This window comes from Epargyreus clarus, unplaced genomic scaffold, assembly GCF_041222505.1.
Source record: "Epargyreus clarus isolate Ecla_fem2 unplaced genomic scaffold, WU_Ecla_fem_2.2 ptg000002l, whole genome shotgun sequence".
In the NCBI taxonomy this organism is placed as follows: domain Eukaryota; kingdom Metazoa; phylum Arthropoda; class Insecta; order Lepidoptera; family Hesperiidae; genus Epargyreus; species Epargyreus clarus.
This window is the reverse complement of record NW_027332210.1, coordinates 2,908,172-2,933,062: the sequence shown is the minus strand read 5'-3', so window position 1 is coordinate 2,933,062 and position 24,891 is coordinate 2,908,172. Positions and strand designations below refer to the sequence as shown.

General features: G+C 33.5%; 2 protein-coding genes across 2 annotated transcripts in view; both read right to left on the bottom strand.

The window, feature by feature from the left end:
- Nucleotides 1-1,641: 1,641 nt before the first annotated feature.
- On the bottom strand, nt 1,642-10,070 carry LOC140745934 (uncharacterized). The gene is made up of 12 exons (XM_073077901.1): nt 9,568-10,070; nt 8,992-9,080; nt 8,637-8,718; nt 7,960-8,041; nt 7,252-7,432; nt 6,604-6,826; nt 5,938-6,148; nt 5,460-5,598; nt 5,111-5,201; nt 4,550-4,596; nt 4,277-4,337; nt 1,642-3,492 (listed from the first exon to the last, which is right to left on the bottom strand). Exons 1-12 carry the CDS (start codon nt 9,742-9,744, stop codon nt 3,394-3,396), a joined length of 1,482 nt encoding a protein of 493 aa, XP_072934002.1. The 5' UTR covers nt 9,745-10,070; the 3' UTR covers nt 1,642-3,393.
- Nucleotides 10,071-18,781: 8,711 nt separating this feature from the next.
- Nucleotides 18,782-24,891, bottom strand: part of dsd (attractin-like protein dsd) — a 37,539-nt gene continuing 31,429 nt past the window's right edge. Inside the window, exons 22-26 of the mRNA XM_073077890.1 lie at nt 24,252-24,477; nt 23,183-23,393; nt 22,617-22,722; nt 21,721-21,920; nt 18,782-20,865 (exon numbers count right to left, since the gene is read on the bottom strand). Coding sequence (XP_072933991.1) covers nt 21,730-21,920; nt 22,617-22,722; nt 23,183-23,393; nt 24,252-24,477 — 734 coding nt within the window. The 3' untranslated portion in view covers nt 18,782-20,865; nt 21,721-21,729. The remainder of the gene's footprint in view (nt 20,866-21,720; nt 21,921-22,616; nt 22,723-23,182; nt 23,394-24,251; nt 24,478-24,891) is intronic.

Below are 24,891 nucleotides of genomic sequence, written 5' to 3'. Positions count from 1 at the left end.
TAAAAAAATGTTAAGGGTGAACAACCCTTATCACATAGGGGTATGAAAAGTAGATAGCAGCCGATTCTCAGACCTACTGAATATGCATATAAAATTTGGTGTAAATCGGTAAAGCCGTTTCGGAGGAGTACGGTAACTAACATTGTGACACGAGAATTTTATATATAAGATTAATAACTTACTAAACTACATGACTAAACGACACAAACACCAAATAAAACTAATCAATGGAAATGTCTGGCCAAGGATCAAACCCAGAACCGCATTAGACTAGTACCTATAGTGTAACTCCTACGCTACGTAAAATTAAATACGTAATATTACAGAAATGTTATAAAACAAAAAACCAGATTGTTCAAGAATAAAGCCTATGTCAATACAATAATTTAGAAGATTCTAACAACACCTTATATGTTAATATCCGTCAAAACAATTGTACCTTCGGGCATAGACTAGTAAAGATACTTCGCCGCCTTGAAATTGAATGAAGCCACAAACGGCTTATTAGAAGTTCTTTTTTTGAATTCTTTATACATTTTTAGAGAAAATTTACGAATAAATAACTAATACTGCGTAATTTACATAATAAATAAATGATTATTTCAAATATTTTAGGGACATTTTAGCACGGAGACGTGGCAAAACTTTTTTACGCAACTATTTCAATTCTCAAAACTGGGTACATTTTCTTGTTAGGAGCGAGTAATCATTACTAATCTATGCCTCTCTCGGGCGTGCGAAACATACACATACTCGTACATACATTACCCTCCGCAGTAGAGGTAAAATGAAACGAATTAAATATTTTAGAGACGTTTTACTTACTAGTAGCCACCCTGAACTTGATCCATATTGTTTTAATGTCTATTTTACTAATAATTTTAAAATCAATGAATTTTGCAAATACGCACGTTCTGTTAATAATTATCTCAAATTTAAAATTTGAACCGAAAATTAGGATATCTCACAGGAAAATTTTAATCATATCTGACATTCTAAAATTTCTTTCTTTTAATTTAAAAGAATATTCTTTTTAATTCCAACCAGTATTATTAGATACTTCTTTAATACTTAAATATTTTTTTAAAGATTTATTTTCCGTAAATTTTCATGAACATTGTGTGTGTTTTAATAAATATTCTATTGTTAATATAATGTGTTGTTGTAACTTTTGTGGCAGTTTACGTTGTATATTTTGTTTTACGTTCATCGCGTACATGCTACATTTATGTGGCATCGAGTGTGATTGCCAATGTAGCAAATGTTGTGGAGATAAAAGTAGAGATGAAGAATATTCCTAAAAACTCGAATGAAATTTACTGTGAATTAAATTTATTTATAACGCCAACTAGTAGATTTTATTACGTAAAAATTAAAATACTGGTATCTATATATTCCAATACAAATCAACAGATATAATTTTAAACGGATTTTTGTTTCACTCTAAAAATATTAAATACATACCTATGTGGTTGTACTTTTTTAATGGTATTATTTTTTTATTCATATAATTTGTTTTATAGTTTTATTCATTATACTGCTACATCTTAAAAATAACTGATATTTCTACATCACACACAATTTCATATTTATCAGTCGATGTTACAAAATAATCATAAAATAATAAACGACATAATAAAATAAAAAGCTAGAAAAATAATTTATTGATTATTCATCAACTTCACAAGCTTCGCAGCATTCATCACAACCGCATAGATGGAACAGCATTGCACACAGCGTGATGCAACACAAGCACCTCAAGCACCGACAACAACAGTCTCCGCAACAACAACACATTTTTGCAACAACTGTATAATCCTCAATTCTTGATTGAAATCTGTTGTAAATATTTTTTCTTGTATTTCCCAAAAAGGCAAGAAGAATTGGTTTTTAATTTCACTAATCATCTGATTCAGCCCAAGTTCCACAACATTCTTCACACCCACATAAATGGAACAACATAGCACATAACGTGATACAACACATACACCTTAAACACCGACAACAACAGTCGCCGCAACACCAACAACACATTGCACAACAACTTTATAATTCCTGATTCTTGATTGGAATCCGTTGTTAATAGCTTCTCTCAAAAAAGTAAATAAATTTGTGATTTCAATAATCGTCAGTATCCAAAACGCCACAGCATCCTTCACATCCACATAAATGGATCAACATAACACATAATGTGATACAACATAAACATCTTAAACATCGATCACAATCATTGCCACAACAACAACAGCACATCACTAGCCCAACAACAGTTTCTGTGGCATTCTTGCCTCGTTATTTAATTTTATTTTGGAGATGAATTATTGGGAATTTTGTGAATTAAAATTGGTGCAATTACTCCTTGGGAATTTACTTTTTACATGAAAAATTCCCAAGTTTACTGACGATTCTGATTTGCATTATGCAATGACGCTCAATTTTCTCTCTATTTTTATCATGAATCGTTTCGCAAATTCGATGAATTCGTCTACGATTAGAAATTCAGTATTTTTCAAGTACAATTGATACTATGCACTTGAATACAATAACGTATAAAATTATTCTCAGAGTTTTGATAACCCACAATCTCGTTGTTATAAAGGTCACTGTTTCTTATTGCGAAAGATGTTTGTTTATTTTAATTTATAATTTAATAAACACGTATGCTTGATTTATTGATAGATGGCACCAAATATGACTGTTGATAGCATTGTAATAAATTTTCTTCTGTCATCTTGACTTTATTTTAATATTGGCTTTGAAGGAGGTTAATCATAATGCGAGTTCCGTACAACATCTGCTCTGGATAATCGGCTCTTAAGTCACAAATCTGGTCATGTATTATGGTATTATCTACTATTGATTGGAAGTCGTCGGACTTCGAATTTTTACCTGTATCTATGGCGGCCACCATCACGCAAGGTCACGCAAGGTGGTGAATATGGCAAAATCTCCTTTATAAAAGGCATATAAGTATAAATAGCAGAGGAGCTATATAGGCCGATAAAGGAAGTTAACATACATAGAGCATTTTAACTCCTTCAACAACACATCTATAATCGACTTTAGGATTTCTCTTTCTTACATCCCGGAGTCCTCTTGGCAACGTAGAGGACCCCCACCGGGGGGGTTTTAGTGCGGTAAGAATCCCACATAACCCTGTGTCGCTCCCACGGCACCGGGTACCTTTTGAAGGTTTCCCCCTCGTAAACAAAAAAAAAGGATTTCTCTTCCTTGAAATTAAATGAGAATTCCACCTGAAGGTCAACGAGATACAGATGGTTACATCTTTCGAAAGACACTCATCACAAACACAAAAACAATATATCCATAAAAATAATTTACAATCGTAGAAAAATAATTACAAAAAGTTACAGTAAGTAAATGGAATTGGTATTATGGGAAAGATTGCTTCTGCATTTTCTTCCAATGTTTATGGTATCCAGTATCCCGGAATAACTGCTCCATGTCTTCATTATCCAGGGCCCAGAATGCCTAAGAAACATAAAATGTAACTAAATGCTTAATTTCAAGTTTCAATACATTTTGAGGTGGTATTTTGACCAGTGATTTTGTAATAAAAATTGCACTTTTTAGACCTTAATATATTGAAAAGAACAATAAGCTCTTATAGCGGATTTGAGACATTTTAATATGTTACGGGATTTCACTATACGCGGTTTTAAATATCGGAAAAAAATACAAAACGCGTATCGTGAGTATCCGTTACGTCTTAAAATGAGTGCATTAAGTAATTTTGAACGCCTACTTGTAAAAAGGTAAGAATTAAATAGGTAGGAATTTTTGGGCCCTAGTTTTATAAAGACTCTTAATTAAGTACAGGGGGGTTACTACCATATCTTAAAACAATATTATTTTAATCATACTTTTACTTTTTTTGCAGGAAATTTAACTTTTTAAGCAAAATATGACAATTTCAGTTGGATTTATACAATGGATAAGCGCAAAATTAATAAGGGTTTTAGTTTGTTCAACTGTGTATGACGGAATATTTTACTGTTTTAAAGAGGAAATAAAACTTTCCTGAACTATGATGGTTTTTAAAAGATGGCGGTAGGCCCCCTGGTTATTGACTCCGGTTGCGTTCCTTTGGAGCTCCCGGAGTCCTCTACGCAGCGCTGAGTACGGCCACCGATGGGGTTTTAGTGCGGTAAGAATCCCACATAACCCTGTGTCGCTCCCACGGCATCGGATACCTTTTGAAGGTTTCCCCCTCGTGAACAAAAAAAGGCCCCCAGGATATTAGGTAGGTACTTACTACTGATGAGCGACGTATTATTTTGTCCACGGGCTTATTAAGAAGTGCATCTGCCCCGGGTCTGCAAAAGTAATATAAGTATATGTAATGGAATTTTAATTAAAACATTTTAGTATTCGCAGACAAATAAATAATATTAAGTAACTTATAAAATAATAGTAACAATGGTAAGATACTATACTTGAAACTAATTTTGAGATCGCTGTTTTTGATTTTTTTTATTTTTAAAAATAGAATGTGTGTAGTAAAAAATATAATTAGATAATTACTTACCTTCGTGGCCTTTGCCTAGTTGGTTTCCATTTGTGTCTCAATGCTATCTGGAATAATTATTTTATTAATTAAATATTCATTAATATTCATTTCCTAAATTTTATTTATCGTGGGGCTTGAGTTACGTCATATTGCGTATTTTAGTATTTATTAAGTATCTTGAGAGTAATAACATTAGTAAACAATTAAGCCCACTTCAGACTCTTAAAGCAACAAGATAGCCTAATGGTACTAATCTATGCCTAATGGTTAGAAAATTCGTCTCTCATTTCGGAACTCCGAGGTTCGAATCCAGACCTGCACCTCTTATTTATCACAGTTGCTTATTACAAATTATCACTTGCTTAAACAATAAAATAAAACATGACGAGAAAACTTGCACGTCAAAGAATTCTTATAAAGAAAACTGTTTTCAATAGTGTGTGAAGTGCGTAGAATTCTACCAATTCGCACTTAGCTATCATGGTGGATTGTGGTCTGAACCCCTCACTCTGAGAGGACAGGCCCACCAGTAGAAGATTGATGAGGACTCCAGAATTTTCATAATATCCAACAACTAACTGTTGTAATTTCTTCACTACTCATATAGTAGGGTTCTTCTCTATTCATTTTGAATCTTGCTTTTACCCTAAAATCATTTTCATGGTTTTCCCTGAAATAAATACATGATTTTCATTTATTCTGAAATAAGTTATAGGCTTGTTTATCGCTAAGAATAGAGTCAAAATGACCCTACCTATTCACGGTCTTATGACGTAGGTATCAACCCGATGTTAAAATATTTATTTTGTAGTTTTTTTTTGTAAATAAAAAACAAGTCATAATTTTTCCCATATGAGTATAGAGTACAGGTATGGCATACTTAACGAAAAATTTAATTAAAATGGTATGAGTAATAAAACGTAAGTACCGTATGTTACCGAAATTCATACGTGTAGTTAGCCGTTGGCGGAATTTCTTCTGTATTTTCGGACGAATACTGCTATTCAATTCTAACTCTTGCTCCAACTTAGCGATAATGTGAGATCTTGTTGCATTTCCAAATTTATCTGCGTTAAAATATATCATTAGACTATATTGCAAATTAGCCTGTTTTGTCGATATGACAGTATAAACATACATATAAAAAATATTCGAATCAATGTCGAAATTAAAAAAAACAAACATATGTATGAACGAAAAAGTTTATAAAAATTAATAATCTTAAAATATTGTCGGCGAAAAAATGTGAACGTTGTTAATTATCGGTAGGTATATCGATAATATCGCATTGAACTTTCTGATATTATTAATTTTCGATATTTTTGGCCTTTCATATAAATAACGATATTGGTATCGATAATTTCATTGCTCGAAAACCTGCTTGTAACTGGAAAATAGTTATTTACTTAGCACTCTGCTGTTCTCAGTGGCATCTTCATCATCATCATCTTCGATTATTCTTTCACTTTTAGTCCAAGAAAATTTGTGCGTAACTTCTTTATAGTTTAAATCTGTAGTGGCATCTTCCTCTTCCGGAATTTTGGTGGGAAAATCGTCGTAATCACCGTATTCCGCACCCTCGTCGCCCTGAGACTGACTGCGTTCTGGTTTTCGTGTCTAAAAATTAATAATTTATTTAGTATGTATATGATAATGATGTGTGTGATTGTGTTTGTGTTTAAAAAAAAACACGTACCTATAGATTTAAACAAAAGTAACTTAATAAATAACATATCCGATTTTATGAATATCGGCTAAATTATATCTGTGACTACAATCATACGCCTACATATAAAGCAATAGCTGCTATTGCTATCGCATAGCATGTCTGGAAGGGCCCTTATTTTTGACGTAGAACACCACGCTAACCTATTCAAGATATTATGTAAAAAGTAGCAAATAAACGTACAGTCCATAGACATCTGTAATCAACGGTAAATAAGATTATCATCGTATTATTCGTTCGTCATTTAATTTCGTTTCGTTTCGTTTCGTTTCGTTCCGTTCCGTACCATTCCATTTCATTTCATTTCATTCAAAGCAAAATAAAGTAAAACAAAGATTCCACTCACCGGCGCACATAACAAAGGATAGGGCGACCTACTCTTCCTGACGTAATGTATGGGGCAAGGCGCCATCTCTCCAGGTATGAGGGTGCTCTGCCCTAGCATGTTGGTGTGGGAGAAGTCGCAGACCAGGAGTAGACGGCGAGGGGAGCCGTGCCGGGCTGCACCACAGCCAGCGGCGGCTAACGCCCACACTGCTAGCTGGCTGAAGTGACCCCATGCTGAACCTCTGAGGTATTGTGAACTTGGTAGTGCGTTAAGCGATTTCAGGAAAAATCTTATGGATATAGCGTCACCGATATGCTTATGTGATAGTTGTGTATGCCAGTAGCGACATCTATGGAGACAAATATGGTTGGACATGTTCAAATTGAATGAAATTCAAATTGAACATAAATTATTTTTTTATGAAAAAGATGTGTGTTTAGAAACTAAAAAGTGGAGTTAAGCTTAACCGCTTAATAAGATAGCTATACTTAATAATAATGTTTCACTGGATGCACCGCTGGCGACGTGGCCATGGGTCGATAAAGTAGGGTCCTAAACTTACAACTCTTGTTTTATTTCGGGTATTTGCAGTTAACCGACTACAATGTTTAAAGGTGAGTACCTTCCTGTTAACTTTACCTTTACTTTTCTTTATTGTTTACTTACTTCGTTCCCAATCTGAAAGGCGACATGAGTTGCTGCGGCCGCACTCGTCGACGTTCTCCCCACCAGGCATCGAACACGCGTCGCATCGCTCGCTGCGCGCTAAGCGACCAGCCGCCGTCGCCCTCGCTGAACCCTCGCCATCGCACCTCGCCGACGGTCTGACCGGCGTATGGATAGCGAACTAAATATATCAGATAAGAATTAAATGCTTGGGGGTCGGGAGGTGACAGTACTTTTTTTTTATAATATAAGGGTATCAGACGAGCATGCACTCCACCTGATGGTAAGTGGCTACTGCCGCCCATGGACATCTGTAATTAACCCCAGATAGGATTAGATATTCCTACCTGAGGTTGGCCACAGATGCACCGCTACCCCTGAGGACTAAGCTGGAACGCCTCGGAAAAGTCTGTCTCCCTTACCACACCCTTCAAACCGGAACACCGCAGCGCCTAACACTGCTGTTATTAGGTAGAAATAAGTGTGGGTGTACAGTAAAGGGGGTACAACCGCCATACCCTTTCCTATCGTAAAGCAGTTCATGTGTTTCGGTGGAAGGGTTTTGGATGCCAGCTGACGCAAATTTGAATCTTAGTAAACGCAAGGAAGTTACAAGTTTCATTGCAAATGTAGGTAGGTATTTGAATAATATCAGAAGCGCAAAGTTATCTCTAGTAGTAAATATTATAAAAATAGTGTACTGCTAACCAGTTGCTCTGCAGTCGTCGTGGATGAAGCTGCACTGATCTGCCAGCCGCTGAGCCAGAAGTGCTAGTTCACGATCCCAAACCTTAAAAAATTGTAAGACTTCTAAAAGATGAATAAAATGCATAGAGTTAAATTTTATTTTTCCTAATAAGACTTATGAAGGTGGTGAATCTTCCTAATTTTAACAACAGTACAGTACTGTTGAGTACTGGCTCAACCGCCTCACTTCCTCCTGGGGCCTACCACCATCTTTTAAAAACCATCATAGTTCAGGAAAGTTTTCTTTCCTCCTTAAAACAGTAAAATATTCCGTCATACACTGTTGAACAAACTTAAACCCTTATTAATTTTTCGCTTATCCATTGTATAAAACCAACTGAAATTGTCATATTTTGCTTAAAAAGTTAAATTTCCTAAAAAAGAAAGGTAAAAATATGATTAAAATAATATTGGTTTAAGAGATGGTAGTAACCCCCCTGAATGCCTCACGCCATAGATGTTCGTTTACACTAGGCGGTCCAACATTTTCCATATGACTAGCAAGGTTTTGATGCCGACCCTTATTAGGACTTAAATCCTGTTCAATATGGATAGCAGATTTTCGAGTGCAGCGGTAACGGCTATATTATGTGATATATTATTATTTAATTAATAATACATTAAAGCAGTTTACTTACGACCATCATCATAATTTGAGGTTTGGGTATCAACGCCCCGCCTCTACACCGCTCAGTTCCCGCGGCGATTCTTTGACGTCGTCTTAACGTAAAATAAAACGAATTATTTATTTAGCGTAATGAATTAATATATCATTAATTATCATTCAATAAAATTAATTCATTAATTATGTAATTACAATTACTACATCAATTAATTACTTAATGCAATTATGTAAGTAGGTATGTTGAAAATATTTATTACTACCTCCTTAATTACCTTAGTATTTAATTTAGGTATCTACTCACTATTTAAATTTAGTTATATTAGTGAGGTATTTTTTTAAGTGTAATTCTGCTGTTATAAGTTACTTACTTGTTAATATAACTGATGATAAAATGCCGTAGTTCGGAAGTGAATTGAATTTGTGTGTAGTTATGACACGCTGGTCCCGGGCCTGGCTGCTGTCACAAAAAGTCCCCCATTAAGAAATTCCATTGCCCTTCTTCTTATTAAAATAAAATCAAATCATTTTTTTTAATTCTTTACAGAGCTCTTTTTGAATGTCAATACATCTACCACCACTTCACAAGGTGTTGCGTTATGGAGAAGAAGCATTATTAAAATCACATTTTATGCCAGATTAAATACCTACTCGCAGAGTTCAGACGAATACGTGCGATAACTCACTCCGTAGGATGTAGGTTTTTCGGTACGAATCAGAGGATTGTGCGGCTGTCATCATGCAAAGCGTCTACATATTTGTCATTGTTCAGCGATTTTTACAAGGGTGGAAAAGGTATCAAAGATTCCCTCTGTCATATCCGAAGACCTTTTTCCAGAGAGCTATGTAAATCCAAGTTGCAGGACTACTTTTTACAGATTATATGCAGCATGTATCAGTTTCCATTCCATCATTTCATTCAAAAATCTAAATAAAAATCAACTTACATTAGGGTACTGACATCCTACATGCTGTCCTTTACCTTGGCATAATCTTCTGTACCGTAACGTGCAATATGGCTGATCATCAAGAAATGACGCAGAAGATGCAGTTAAGAAGAGAAGGAAGTAAACCCTTAATACCAAGAAAACAACACTATAACAATTTCCATTGTAATATGGCATTTTAGGACTAAACTTTAGTCCGTTTTATTTAGAAACCTATTTTTACTGAATCCTGTACATTTATTAGGACGAATTAAATGATTTAGGCAATTTATTCAATTTAGTCTTAGTCGAATAATTCACATCGCTAAAATTGGTTTCACTTTCACAAAAATACGTAGATACATTTGTATGTAAACAAATTATTCAAAGAAAATAAAAATTCTAAGAAAACGAAATTATAAATACAATAAAGTAATAGAAAAATATTCATAACCACACTATGATTTGTTATCTCAAAACTCATGTCACCTTAGCTCATTTTACTATAATAATATACTCTTTGATTTTGACATTAAAATATCTTTTTGAAATATAGAAAAATAATTTATATTTCTTTGTTTTGATACTATTTACAACACAGACCTGTATTTGTTTTCTGTGATTTACAATGATAGCATGTATTAGAGTTTAGAGCATTTGTTAACATCGTTTAATAGTAGTAAAAGGACTTACAGTACATCTGATGGTGAACCAGAATACGGTGCCTTACTGATGCTATAAGAAAAATAGAATACGATACTCGAGAGGCTAGTGATGTGGTATTCGGGGTCAGATTTCTACGCACAGTTTTTCTCAAAATTGTGCTAAAATGTGTTTGATTGTTTAATGGTAAAGGAAAGCATGTGTGAGAATTATCCATAAAAAATCAACGATGAATGAATGAATGAATGAATGAATGAATGAATGAATGAATTTATTTATTTGTAAAAGCATGCGTTTATAAAGTAGTTCATACATAGTAATTGCGTTCGGCATACTCTACCGGTTGATCCGGTGTACAAATCTTTGTTTTATTCTTATAAATAAACATTAATTTACATACTTAGTTGTCCATTACAATTTACATATAAAATTTAAAGTGTTATAAATATTTATTGCAATATATTGTCACTATAATTAAATCATGTCATTTATTAAATTATATTTATAAGCAGTTACTTTAATTTGTCATCAAAAAAGTCCTTAACACTATAATACTATTTGTTTAATAATATATTTAATAGTTCATATTTAAATTTTGTCAATTCTAATTTTTTCAGTCTGTCCGGCAAATGATTATATATTTTTATTGCCATACAATATGCATTTGTTTTAAATTGTTTTATTCTTTGTACAGGTAACCATAATTTGTTTTTATGTCTACATCTATTTTGACCAACATCGCGGTTTGTTTTAAATAAATTAATATTTTTAATTACAAATACACATATTTCATATAAATAGATACATGGTAAAGGTAGTATTTTATGTTTCTTAAAGTAATTTTTACAACTATCTGCTGGTCCTAAGCCGCAGATGGATCTTATACATCTTTTTTGAAATCTAAAAGCTTTTAGAGCGCTAACAGCGTTACCCCAGAGTAATATTCCATACCGAAGAACAGACGCAACATATCCATGATAGGCTATCAGAGCAGCTTGCATTGACACTGTTTGACGTAATCTTTTTATTACATATATAAATTTGTCTAGTTTCTTGACCATTTTGTCTACATGCATGTCCCATTTTAGAGAATTATCAATAGTAAGTCCCAAAAAGTTACTCGAAATTACATTAGTGATTGGATTATTTTGATAGGATATGTCAAGTTGTGGTTTATTACTATTTTGGTATTGAAATTGTATTAATTTGGTTTTTTCGATATTAATTTTTAAATTGTTATCTGTAAGCCAATTCATGACATGATTCAAGGACATTTCAATTTTCTTATTATAATTAATTTCGTTATGGCATTTAATCATTAATGTGGTGTCATCCGCAAATAAAATACATTTATCATCTATGCAGTCTGGGAGGTCGTTTATGTATAAAATGAAAAGAAGTGGCCCCAGTATACTTCCTTGTGGAACACCGTTTATTGTGCCCTTATACTCTGATTTATAATTAGTACTATAATTATTTATTATTCTTGTTATTTCAACTGACTGTTTACGATTTGTCAGATAACTATGCAGTCATTCCCATGATTTTCCCCTTATTCCGTATTGATATAATTTACTCAGCAGTTTTTCGTGACTTACTAGGTCAAATGCTTTGCTCATATCTAAGAATAATGCAGAGATAGGTACTCCTTCATTTAAGCTTTCAGTAACATATTTTACTAATGTAAAACAGGCAAGCGTAGTTGAACTGTTTTTTATAAATCCAAATTGTTCTTTCTTTAATATATCCGTATTTATAATAAAGTTATATAATCTTTTATACATAGCTTTTTCAAATATCTTCGACAATACTGGTATTAGTGTAATAGGTCTATAGTTACTTATATCTTCGTGGTTTCCTTTTTTATAAATTGGTTTTACAATAGACGTTTTAAGTCTTTCTGGAAAAGCTCCTTGTAAAAACGATAAATTAATAATATGGCTCAAGGGTTGGCTGATGTTTGCGGCTATAAGTTTTAATATTTTCGTATTTATTAAATCGTATCCTATCGAATTGGTATTTTTTAATGACATTATTATATTGTAAATTTCTGTTTCGTCGGTAGGCAATAAGAACATTGTTTTGTTGTTATTTATAATTTTTGTTGTATAATTGCCTGAATGTGCTTTATGTTCACTTTTTCCTATATTAATGAAAAAATCGTTAAATAGTTCACATATTTCCGTCGGATTTTCGTAGCATTTTTCATGTACCATAATTTTATGGTACATGAAATGTGATGATGAGTGGTGATGAGTGAAGTACCAAAAATACTAAGCCAGCAAAAATCATACCCAGCAGTGGGATTGTCTGTAGATGATTTGTGACAATATTCCCACCATCATAAAAGTTGTACCGTTCTTTCAATTATTAATAATGAAGATTGTTCCCAATAATTAATAATAAATCAAACGACAAAGGCTGATCACTTTATTTTTATTATGAAGTACAATAATTTATACGTTAGGATATTTACAACGCTTCTTCACGTTACTCTTCCCAACAAACATTATACCTTACATTACTCATATAAACAATATTACATACATACATCTTTACTGAAAATTATTTTACAACATATAATATTCTTCTTTGTCAATGCAATTTTATTTTCTGATAATTTTTGGGTCATTCAAACATTACAAGTTTTGTGACGTCACGTTTATTAAAAATTTGTAACATAATTGAGTATATTAGTTATACGCAATATATAGGTAAGTCATAAAAAATATCGGATAGATAAAAATATGGATAAAACGGATCTTACTATTATAATATTTTGAAAAATATAAAAATAGGTGTTTTATGGAATTTATGTACTAATCTCATTCTGTTGCAACATGAAAATAATACTGATATTTTTTTCACTAAAAGTAAATTGTCAAAAATACATTAAAATTTATAAGGCAATAGAATTTATGAATGACCCTTTTCTAAAATACTAAAACATAAGACAAAAAAGGAAGTTAAAATTATATTATATGAAAAACTTTTTTCATATTTTGGCACTTACACACAATATATTATTGCTTTTAATTATTGCCTTACCGTTCATTTTAGACAAATATTTTCGGATGCCTGTAAAAATATTTCGATCTTAAAACAATTCTAATATAGATTTTTAATTAAATGTTGTAAAACATTTTCAATACAGATAATTTTTCAGTTTCTTTTTTTCACTTGCGAATGTAGGTGACGTTTTCACACAAATTTTGCAAATCATTAAAATAATGCAAATTGCAAACAAAATAGCCGCCTTCTTACCCTTTCTTACTTATTATCAAAAATAATTGAGTTTTCAAAATTAAATTTGCACGAAAACCAATAAAAATGTTTATAATATGCTGCCATTTATTTATTTTTAATAAATACATATTTTATAAATGCAAGTAAAAACGCCACCCATATTCCAAATAATCGGGTCACAACTTTTAGGGGATCGTATAATTAATAAATATTAATCATAATTAATAGTATGTCATCGGAAATTATTAGGAAACAAATAAAAATCTATTATTTTATTATGTGTACATTATATTACAAGTAGAATCTCATTATTGTGATTGGTTCTAAGATTGAATAATACTAGGATTTAATAAAGCTTATTATATTTCTAATCAATCGAGTAAAATTATACGTTATATTTTAAAATAATACTAATACAATAAATAAATGCATAAAAATACGAAATATTTTACAATTTTACGATGACTACAAAAGTTGTGACGCCGATTCATAATTAATTATTAATTATTTATTTAAACGCTCACTCATGTACACCTGGCAATTTCGTTTCTCGTTACTATTTCAAGATCCATAATAATTCTATGTTATTTAATAATAAAATTGTTCATTACACAAGAATATTAAGTTACTATTATTTTATGAGTTTTCAAGCAAAACCGACGATATATTATGGCTTTAATTAATAATAATATAATAATATATTTTCAAACAAAATGTTATCAAAGCCATATGACTAAGAAGAGTTGATTTCATATGATAATTATAGGAAGTTTTGTTTGAAAGCTCACTTGATTATTTGCTTATAAATGGCTGATAAATGTAAACATTTTCGAGGAAACTTTGTCCAACTGATAGTATGTATATAAAATAAGGTACGTCGAGACTTTGAACACTAAATACACTGTTCAAATCAAAGCGATATTCACCTTCACCAACGGTAATTATAATTGTACACTATTAATAATAATATAATCTTACGATAAAATATGGGTTAGTCAAGTATTATCTAACCATAATTTTAACCCTGTCCCTACTGTTATAAGCGATAGACGTCCCCTCCCCTAAGCTTGTTTAAACATTAAATTCGAGCTCATTACATTTTGCAAAATCAGATCAGAAATAATAAATATACGTAACCACCATCCACTCCAGCATCCATGTCATAAAAAATAACTAATTAAAGACCATTTGATGCTCACATAATACTTGACTAACCCCAGACGACAATAATAAAATGGCGTTATGTTTTAGCAACCCAAAAGGAGGTTTCTACTTTAAGTCGGCAATAACGACACTCGCTTCTAAACAAAATGCTTCTTTTAAATTGCGTTCGTGTAAAAATACACACAAAAACAATTTATTGCTTCAAAATTGAGCAGAAAAAATGAGGTAGGTTAACGGAGCACATGAACATTTTTATTTCATGTCTCGAAAACAATCACAAGTTGTGGAAGAAGGTTTAATAACGGAAGGTATACAATAAATAGTATAGAGATTCTAATTTCTAAACGTGAACGCAGAGTTTGTTCGTTTTTTCCTACATTAAAATTATTATCTTTTAATTAATAATAAATTTTACAAAATTATTAATTATTTAAAGAAGCGATTGTCGTAATTACCGTGTATTTTACACAAGTAAATAAAGTAAACTGTATACTTACAACATAGTATTGCCAAACTTACATTGCTTATACTGGCAGTTATGGGGGAACGTAGAACGACATAATAATTAATAATGGCATAATAATTGTATATAATAATAATGATGATGAAACATTTCGAGTGCTTTGTGAAACGAGAAATTCATATCGATACTCAAAACAGTTACAGAATAACTTTTAATCCTAAAAGAAAACATATTGTGTATAACAATTATGTTTTCTTTACAATAATTGTCATGTTTTTATCAATAATTAATAATTATTGAATCAATAATAATACGCTAAAAATAAATGCTTCGGAGAACTTAAAAATACCTAATTTAAAATACAATTGAACCAAATGAATAGATACATTATAATTTAATAATTTTAATCTTATTTTAACACCAATACAATTATTCATATTTTAAAGGCACTTAAATGAAATCTGCAACTGTTTTAAGATAACGTTATAATGAATTCCCTCTTAATATTTGAGATCAATTTAACAAAAGAGTATTATATTCTTGCTCTCCTACTTTAAATGGACATATTCATGTAACCAAATATGTGATGTTACGTAGAAAATTGTAAAAACGTGCATTATTCAAAATCTATAATTATATTTTCCTATTAAAGGGATATTTGACACACTGGGATTATTTAATGTAAAGAAATATAATCGCGACTTAATAATAATTCAAATAATGATGCCAATTACAAAATGGGTAATAATTAAATGAAAAATATCGTCTAATATGTAACTTATATAGATTAAATACTTGACTGAGAAGAAAATGCAGCGTCGAATTTATTTATGATTAAAATTTAATTATAGTATCGATGAACAAAGCATGAAATGTAATTAATAATTGTTATTTTATTAAAATACAGCGTTCTTCAAACTTAGAGAGAATTTTATAAATTGTAAAAAAAATCCGTAAAGCTAAGAGTCCCTACGAATAAGACTCCGTTTATATCTGCAGACAATGAACGTGTCAGGCACGGACCGTGGCAGACAAAATCGTATTTTTTATACAATATTTAGACAAGTACATTCCATGTCTGTCGCATTACGGTACATATAAAAACGTCAATACACATTGTATATAATGCTGTTTTGTCTGCCACGACACGTGCCTGATACGCTCAATCCCTGTAGATGTAAATGAATCCCAATTGATAATAAGTATGTATCTAATAAAATACGTCTTTACACTAACTATGACTATACAGATATAAATAGGTACTTACACTAAATTCTATGGGATGTTGTGGTCGAATCGAATAACGCTATTATAAAAGAAATAAAAATACTACAGATATAAAATATTCGTTAATTTTTTTATTAACAAAATGACCATATTACGATTGTTACGTAAAGTATTATTAAATTGAATTATTATTAATTATTAAATACAATTATTGATGTTTCCCCAACACCGATTCGACACAACATCCGAAAAATTAAATGCCTTCATAAAAAAAAGACTTTTTACACGATTTACACATCAGTCGTAAGAAAAATATAATAGTCTTGTCGAAGCCGTATTATTTACACAATTAATTATTATATGTAATAGTGATTATAAAGTTTACGACAACTAATATACGCACGAGACCACCATGGAATATTACTGTTAAAAAGTGTGATATTTTTTTAGTAGACAGTAATTTCGATCTTTAGTAGGTAAAATATTGGATAGATTGATTATTACCAGCGGGCGTTAGTAGCCGCATCTACCAATAGACAGTATTAGATATAACTACAAAAAAAAAAAACGAAATTATATAGACGTTTTTACGGAATACGTCGGAATACCAATGATATAGTTCGTGTAAAAATGCTAGTCCGCTCTGAATATAGAAATGAATCGCGTCGCCATAGAAAATTGTATGACTACACCTGATCACATCAACTTCAGAGCGGATTAGCAGTTTGGCGCGGACTATACACTTCGCTTACTCTGTTGATGCCTTATAAGTTTTAACACAGATTTTCACAATTACAAAAGTAGCTGAAGAACGGGTCATTCCTTTGGCACTTAATAACCACGGATCTTAAAACGTATGTATCCATTCATACAGGTAGTCACGTGCGCACTAAATAATTAATTATTGTGATGATATAATATGTATATCACATCGTTGTAGAACGTTGTTGGTAGATTTCTTCTTAATCAATATCTTTTATAGGTAATTGCTGATTATAAGTTACCTGTAGTCATTTTTTTATAATATGGAAGCAACAAACGGTCATGGCTGACGTTTAATGGTAACAGCTGCCCATAGACATCTAATCAAGCCCAGATAAAATTAGATTCCTAACTGAGGTTGGTCATAGATTTATTGCTACCCCCAGAGGTCGCCTCGGATTTGTATGACACTACGATACAGCAGCCCTTAACGCAACTGTTATGAGCCAGAAAACCGTGTGACAGTGGTGCCTATGGAGTCGAACCACTAAGAGTCCTAACATTTTCAACTACATATAAGGAGATCTTTTCTTGTATCTATATGTCATGGAACGTAGAAACGATCATAATACTGTATGGTAAGACAATACCAATACTTTATTAATACTAAGTAGTGGAGTACTACTTCAATACTTACATACATATTCGATTATGATTTTTTTTTTAATATTACACAATTGTCATTATTATTATTAATTCTTACTACATTATTAGTTTCTCAAATCAATGGCTGTAATTAATTTACTTTAAATAATTTCAATTTTTCAAATTAAGATTTTATATTTTTATATCAGAAATAAATTATTAATTGTATATTTAATAATACATCGAAAAACGAGAATGACATCAAATATAAAATAAATTATGATTTCCATTAATTTTGATTTTGACCAAGAAGAAATCCGCCAAGATCTCCTAAGCGCTTACGTTTATATTATATTTCAAAAACCACCCGCCAGACCGCCGGCGAATCACTTACAAGCGAGCAAACCCCAAGCACCTACATGAATCTTAATATACACAAACGAAACATTACAATAAATAATACGATATTGTAAACATTGATATACCAACCCACCGAGTAGCGAATTCACTAAAAATATTATAAGAAAATGTTTTTTAATAACACATTTCTCGTATTATTCTTAAAAAAACTTTCATTTGATACCTACGTCACGTGGTTGCACAGCAGCCATCTTGGGCGTCCGCCATATTGGATTTAAAATGACGTCACAAAACTAATCATGCGTTGCATTCAAGCAAAATGTGTAAAGAAAATTTCAACTCAATCCGTTCTGATTAAGTGGTTTAAAATTTACATTAAAGATTTGAACTCGCATACTAACGAACGCAAGTTAATTAAAAGCTACCCTCCACTGCCCGCTCTCACCCGCGGGCACATAGCATCGTTGGTGTGCCCTTACGTTACGGAGTATATGCTAACTAAACCTGCGCGCAGCAACTTCAGAGCGGACTAGAAGTTTGGCACGGGCTATACCAAACATTTAATTAGTTAATACGTAACTAATATGTTTTTAAAGAAACAATTGTTATAAATTCAATTTGAAGTAATGTAATGTTAAAATTGTACATCATCTTTTAACACTTTTTAGCATACTTTGTTATTTTGTCACAGTAAATAATGTTTAATCTGTATTGTAACGTCATTGTAACACTAGCAATAGTAGCACGTTTATAGATCACGTTGGTAGATCAATGATTACATATGATAAATGAAATCTAATTACCACGGCAGGACGCGATCACTTCAGTGCGTAGTACAATAATAATACACAATACAATAATATTCATACATTATTATTGATAAGTCAGGAATATTATGCCGATTATCAAATGAAAAATAAATTAGATTTTATTACAAATTGATTTAAGAATTATATCAAAAAAATTAAGCTGTCAATCATTAATTGTCCAACTATGTGTAATAACAACATTATTGCATATATTATTATAGCATTCAGATTTTTAAAATTGCAACATAATTTAAGATTATTTTGTTGCAGCAAAACATTTTAGTATATTTCGGCAACTATCAATTCATTTATTTCTTAACTTAAAGTTAATTTTTTTAAATGTTGTAAATAATGCATAAAAGAAAACGAAGTTAAAAACTACAAAATATCCCAGAGACAAATATTTTTTTAAATGAAATATTTAAATACATCAATACATTTCAATACATCAATTCATTTGATTTAATCGGCATGATTTCCCTAACAATATTTTTAATAATTGTCGATTTAATTTAATACAATAGATAACTATTTAATTAAAGATAGCTGCAGATGTCAATAAAGCTTCGTTACATAGACATTTAATTAATAATGTCAATAATAATATGTTCATATTTAACTTATAGAAAAATATGTACTTTTATATATCGTTTGGCAAACCTTAAAAGTGATACAAAGATATTATATATATCTAGACATCACGTGGCTGAAAATAAAACGACATTTTTATGAATGTGTGCGTGATGTTCGAATACGTGCACGTACACGTAATATGCGTACGTGTGCGTAAGATTTGTATCACACTAAGAAAGATATCGACTAGTTTTATTAATTCTTTTTCGGTAGCCACCTATATAGATCTAGATATATATGAAATCTTTGAAAGGAAGTCCTGTTAGAGTCCATTTGTTAAAAAAAATAATAAAAGATAATCATTCATTAAAATAAATCAAATTATTGTGATTCGTCTAAATGACTAAAATCCGTTTTGTATTGTAAAACAGAGATATACATAATTTATTATTAATATAATAAAAATTGATAGATTACACATTTTCTTAAAAAAAAGTTTAAATAAATAATTCTTAACTCAAAGTAACAAAATTATTTCATCCAGTCAAGTCAAGAGGATTAATTATATTAAAACACATTATAAAAAAATACTATTTTTAGAACAAAACAGGGGAAAGAAATCTTTTGTTTATTTATCATTTTTATTTTTCAGATAGTTTTTATTGCTTGCTTTAGTCCACCTAATGTTGACTGCCCTGTAAGACTAATCAATAGCTGCCCGGAGTCATTACAGATGTATTACCATCCTCAGACTAAAGTAAAACGCTTCACATGAAGTCATTTTTCTTTAAATATTATAGAAGCTGCAAAGGAGCATGGAGTCCACCAAAGGGTAATTAGCTACTGCACTTGGACCCCGGTGGACCTATATGGATAACCCCAGATAAAATAAGATTCCTATCAGAGGCCGGCCATAAATGCATTACTAATTCAGGGACTAAGATCGAAGGCCTCGGATAAATATGTCTTCCTTATCCCATCATTACGACGTTCTTTCAACCATAACACAGCAGCGTTACACTATTTTTATATGACAGTAAATTTTTTTTCGGTATTGCCAACATAACAGAAACCTTTATAATGCTACAAATTTTACTTTAATATAATGTCATTAATATAATTAAACCTCTGACACGAATTTCATTAGTTGCGATGATTAACACTTCAAAATCGAATAAACCGTATTTAATTCTTAAAATAAAAAAAAATATTGTCCATCATTTTCAAAATCCGACAAGAAGCATTTCATATTAAAATGTCGCTTCAATTAAATTCCAAAAAATTCACGTCCACTTTTCAAAAAATAGCTGTCAAAAGCACGTAACGTCCGGTGCCGTAACACATAACCGTAACCGTAAAACGTAACCGTTTGAGCAATGCCACGTTACATAGTTACGTATGGTTTTTTTATTTATTGTATATATATACACTTACATTGTACGTTCGTATTTACATTGGTGTTTCGATCTGGAACAAAGAATAAAATTCATTAGTCACCAAGCCTTTCTTGTCACACCCATGGGCTCAGACCTCTAACCACAAAATGACGGGTATATGCTATAGTCCACTGCGCTGGCTAATTAACAATGAAAAATTTCAAATCAAATCAAATTTATTGTGGAACATGGGTACATGGTGCATGGTACAAACAATGGTAAATTCTGAAACTTTTGCGAACTTTTCATTATTGAAATTATTAAATTGAATAATCTGTTTAAGTTTATTAACGAGTTTTTTAACTCTTATGGCAAGTGAAAATTAATTTCGGCACAGTTATGGAGAACAAGAGGTGACGACGATTTGAAATGTGAACTGTAGATTAAGATCGAAGAAACCCGGGTATTTGTACGAGTTTAGTTAAGGCGCGTAGATAGGCTGTAACATCTCATTATTTGTAGCAAGGACCGTTACTTCTGATACTGTTCTGTCGTGATGGTAATCGTCCGGTGTCACACGAAAGATTTGATTTTTGATCTTGCACAGGGACAAAAAACTGCATAGGTCTATTCCTATACACAGTCCGATGTACCTGCGCAGGCATATCTGAACAGGTAGACCATATATACAAGGGGACGCACCTGGTCTCTCATATGTCGCGGGTGAGTTGCAATATGGAGTTGGGTAGGGATTATTTAGGTCTCGAGAGTACCCGCTTGGTCCGGGTAAATTCTCAAGGGGGTGAATACCCGGTAACAGGTGGACATCTCGGTGGTGTTACCTGTGCGTGTCAGCGGTCGCGCGGGCGCTTGTGGTGGTGCCGGCGGTGGTGGTGCCGGAAAGCAGTAGTGCCGGTAGTGATGGCGGTGGTGGTGGCGGTGTTACCTGTGTGTGTCAGCGGTCGCGCGGGCGCTTGTGGTGGTGGTGGTGGTGTCCGAGCGTGACGAGCGCGGAGGCGACGGCCAGCCCGCCGAGCGGCGGCGCGCGGCCCGTGCCGCCCGTCGGCAGCCGCACCAGCAGCGACAGCACCGCCGCGCGCCCGCCGCGGCACGGCTCCAGCGCGACCGGCGCCGGCACACCCGCGCCTTGAACATACACACACACATATACGTTATTATATGCTGCCTAAAAACACATGCACAGAGCGCGCCCGCATCCACGTACGCACGCATGCATGCATGCACACACACACACACACACACATACATTATTATATGTAACCTAAACAAACATGCACTTAGCGCGCCCGCGTCCACGTACGTGCGCACGCACACACACACACACACACACACACACACATATACATTATATGTGGGTTATATATACACACACAGGACGCGCCGGCGTCCACGTACGCGTGCACGCACACACACACACAAACACATACACGCTTTTATATGTGGCCTTAACACATACAAACTCTGTTCTATCCCCTTAGGGGTTAATTTTCCAGAAACGCAAAAATAGGTGTTGAAATAGACCAAACACAAAATTAAACTGTTTTATTTAACATTGACAGTTTTTCAAACAATTTTTTTAACCCTTATTTTAGCCTCTGTGAAGCGGAATTTCCAAAATTTCTTTCTTAGTGCTCATTTATGCTATGCGCAAAATTTCAAGATTTTACGTTTATCGGTTTCAGCTATACGTTGATCTCTGACACAATCAGTAAAGATACTCTAACTATTTTATTTCGCTAATCCTTACAGTTTCGAATTTGGCCCTATAGGCCCATTTGATAAATTCCCCCTGTATATTATAAACATTTAAAAATATCTTACCACCGCCCCCTCTCTCCAACTCTACACACACTTGGCTGAACGGCCGCGACGCCATCTGTTCCATCTCGACGAACAACCGTTGCCTTCTTCTGTACAAGTCATATTTCTGTGAAACAATTAATAAATTCGTAAACTTTCTTTATAAGCTGTAAGTTGTCTATATAATAAATAATATCATCAAAATGGGCGGTTTTGCTTTTAAATTTATTGTTATGGAATGGGTGAATAGAAATCCTTCTTTTGAAGGGCTGAACCGTATTAGATGTCTGTTGAAATATAAATTATGTTTAATTTTTATTTATGAAATTCTAACATTTAACTGCGACATTGCAAGCTCACAGATGTTTTTATCTATTATTTGGGAACAGTAACGTTTTCAAGATAAAAGGCGTACCTTTAAGGGTAACGTGTAGAAAATTTCGTGATCATCGGTTATGCCGTTAAATTATAGTAAACAAACAAACTCAAATTTGGATTATTAATATTTGTTAGGATACACAAAGTGTCTATTTGGTTGACCTAATGTCAACGACCGCATTCATACACTCATTCACTCCCAAACTGACCTGCTTAATCTTCCACAGCGCGGCCGCCATCAACAGCAGCAACAGGAAACACGACGAGAACGTAATGAAGAACTGTTGCAGATTCAACTTGGGGTACTGCGAGAACGATATCTGTATCCACAGCGGTGGTCGGAAGTCGTACACGTACACGAAGAATGTGGTGAGCGTGACGTTGTGCTCCACGCCGAACGAGTGCTCCGACTTCGCGAACCTGTGGTGGAACGTTCTGTGCGTCATTGGAGAGGTCGTTTTAAACTTGGTTAGTCTAAATGACACTTTTTTTACTCTATATCCCTTACTCGATTTCCTTTCCGCAGTTTCCCCGCGAAAAAAGTCATGTTGTACAACGATTTCACGCTTTTACCACTATTCAGTTAACGGGAAAGATTAGGGACTATAGATAGCCCTAGGACCCAATCCTCCCCTCCACACTTTCCCCAATAAAAAAATCTCAAAAACCATTTTCAGCGACCTCCCGCGTATATAAGAACACATACTTCAGAGAGGTCTAGCTGGTTGTACGGTACCTGATGTGCGATATTTATTAATCATATTAATTAACTAGATAGATAACGGCTACACCGGCGCGTCGCGAACGTTGCTCCGAGCTTAACACTATGACGTCACAAGGCGACCCGAGCATTGCCGAGTGGTAACGGAGGCGCACGAACGTCGCCTACCGCTAACAGCGAGTGTAATTGGTGCTTGGTAGGGATAATTGGACCAGTGTGAGGATTGGAAAGTTAATTGACGTTCTGTATTTACAAAACGTATATGTGTGAGTAATATCTGCGCGTGCACGCTTGTACGAGTGTGTATGCGTATGTGCATGGCATACATGTGTATCCAGAGGTAACGTGGGCATGTATGTATATCCGCGCTTACGTGCGTGGGTGTGTGTGTGTTTCTTTGCTTGGTGACTCACGCGTATGGCGTACGTACGTGAGTGGACGTGTCTATTTGTATGTTCGCGCGTGCATGTGTGCATGTGCGTCCGTCTCAATGCATACGTGCGTGCGTACGTGTGTGTGTAAGTGTGTACTAGTGCTCACGCACACGTCATGCTCACTTGTATCTGAAGTTAGTGCAGTTGACGTCGCTGAAGAGCGTCCGCTCGGCGGGGTCCGCCTTGGTGCGCACGGTGAGGTTCATGCGAGCGTGCGCGGAGCACGTGATGCTGAAGTCCGCGTCAACGTCCGGCTTCACCGGCGCGTTGCGGAAGTTTATCGCGGATAGGTGTCTATCCTCCTTCTTCGATAGGTTGAACGTGAATTGGTAGTCAACGGCTAGGTCGTCTGTGGGTTGAGTTAAATTTTTATCATTAAAGTTTTAGTCTAGTTATTATAAATTGCCAGAATTACAAAAAAGAGCTAATTCCACATGAAACCACATGATTTCTATAAAGAAAAATCTTACAATCTAATAACTTACACAAAAATATGATTTGATTGAAACGAACAGAAAAATATGATTTTCTTTGACACAAACCCATGGCTATAAACGGATCCTAAGGTCGTTTGTCTACCGCACCGTCACCGAGCCGATACCGAGAACGAGATTATTTCGGACTGATTTTAATATGTCATGACGGCGATAGTTTGTCCACCGCGACCGATATCGGCGATTTATTTTGTTCGATCGATATTGGAGTGTGACGATAGTGTATGTACAAGTTCCAACGTGTTTTATATAGCCGGCACATCGGCCCG

Coding starts and splice junctions, on each gene's coding strand:
- LOC140745934 (XM_073077901.1), bottom strand. CDS start 9,744: ATGCCATATTACAATGGAAATTGTTATAGTGTTGTTTTCTTGGTATTA. Junction 9,081..9,567: donor TAGGATGTCAGTACCCTAAT/GTAAGTTGATTT, acceptor TTTTTGTGACAG/CAGCCAGGCCCGGGACCAGC. Junction 8,042..8,636: donor CTCAAATTATGATGATGGTC/GTAAGTAAACTG, acceptor CAATTTTTTAAG/GTTTGGGATCGTGAACTAGC.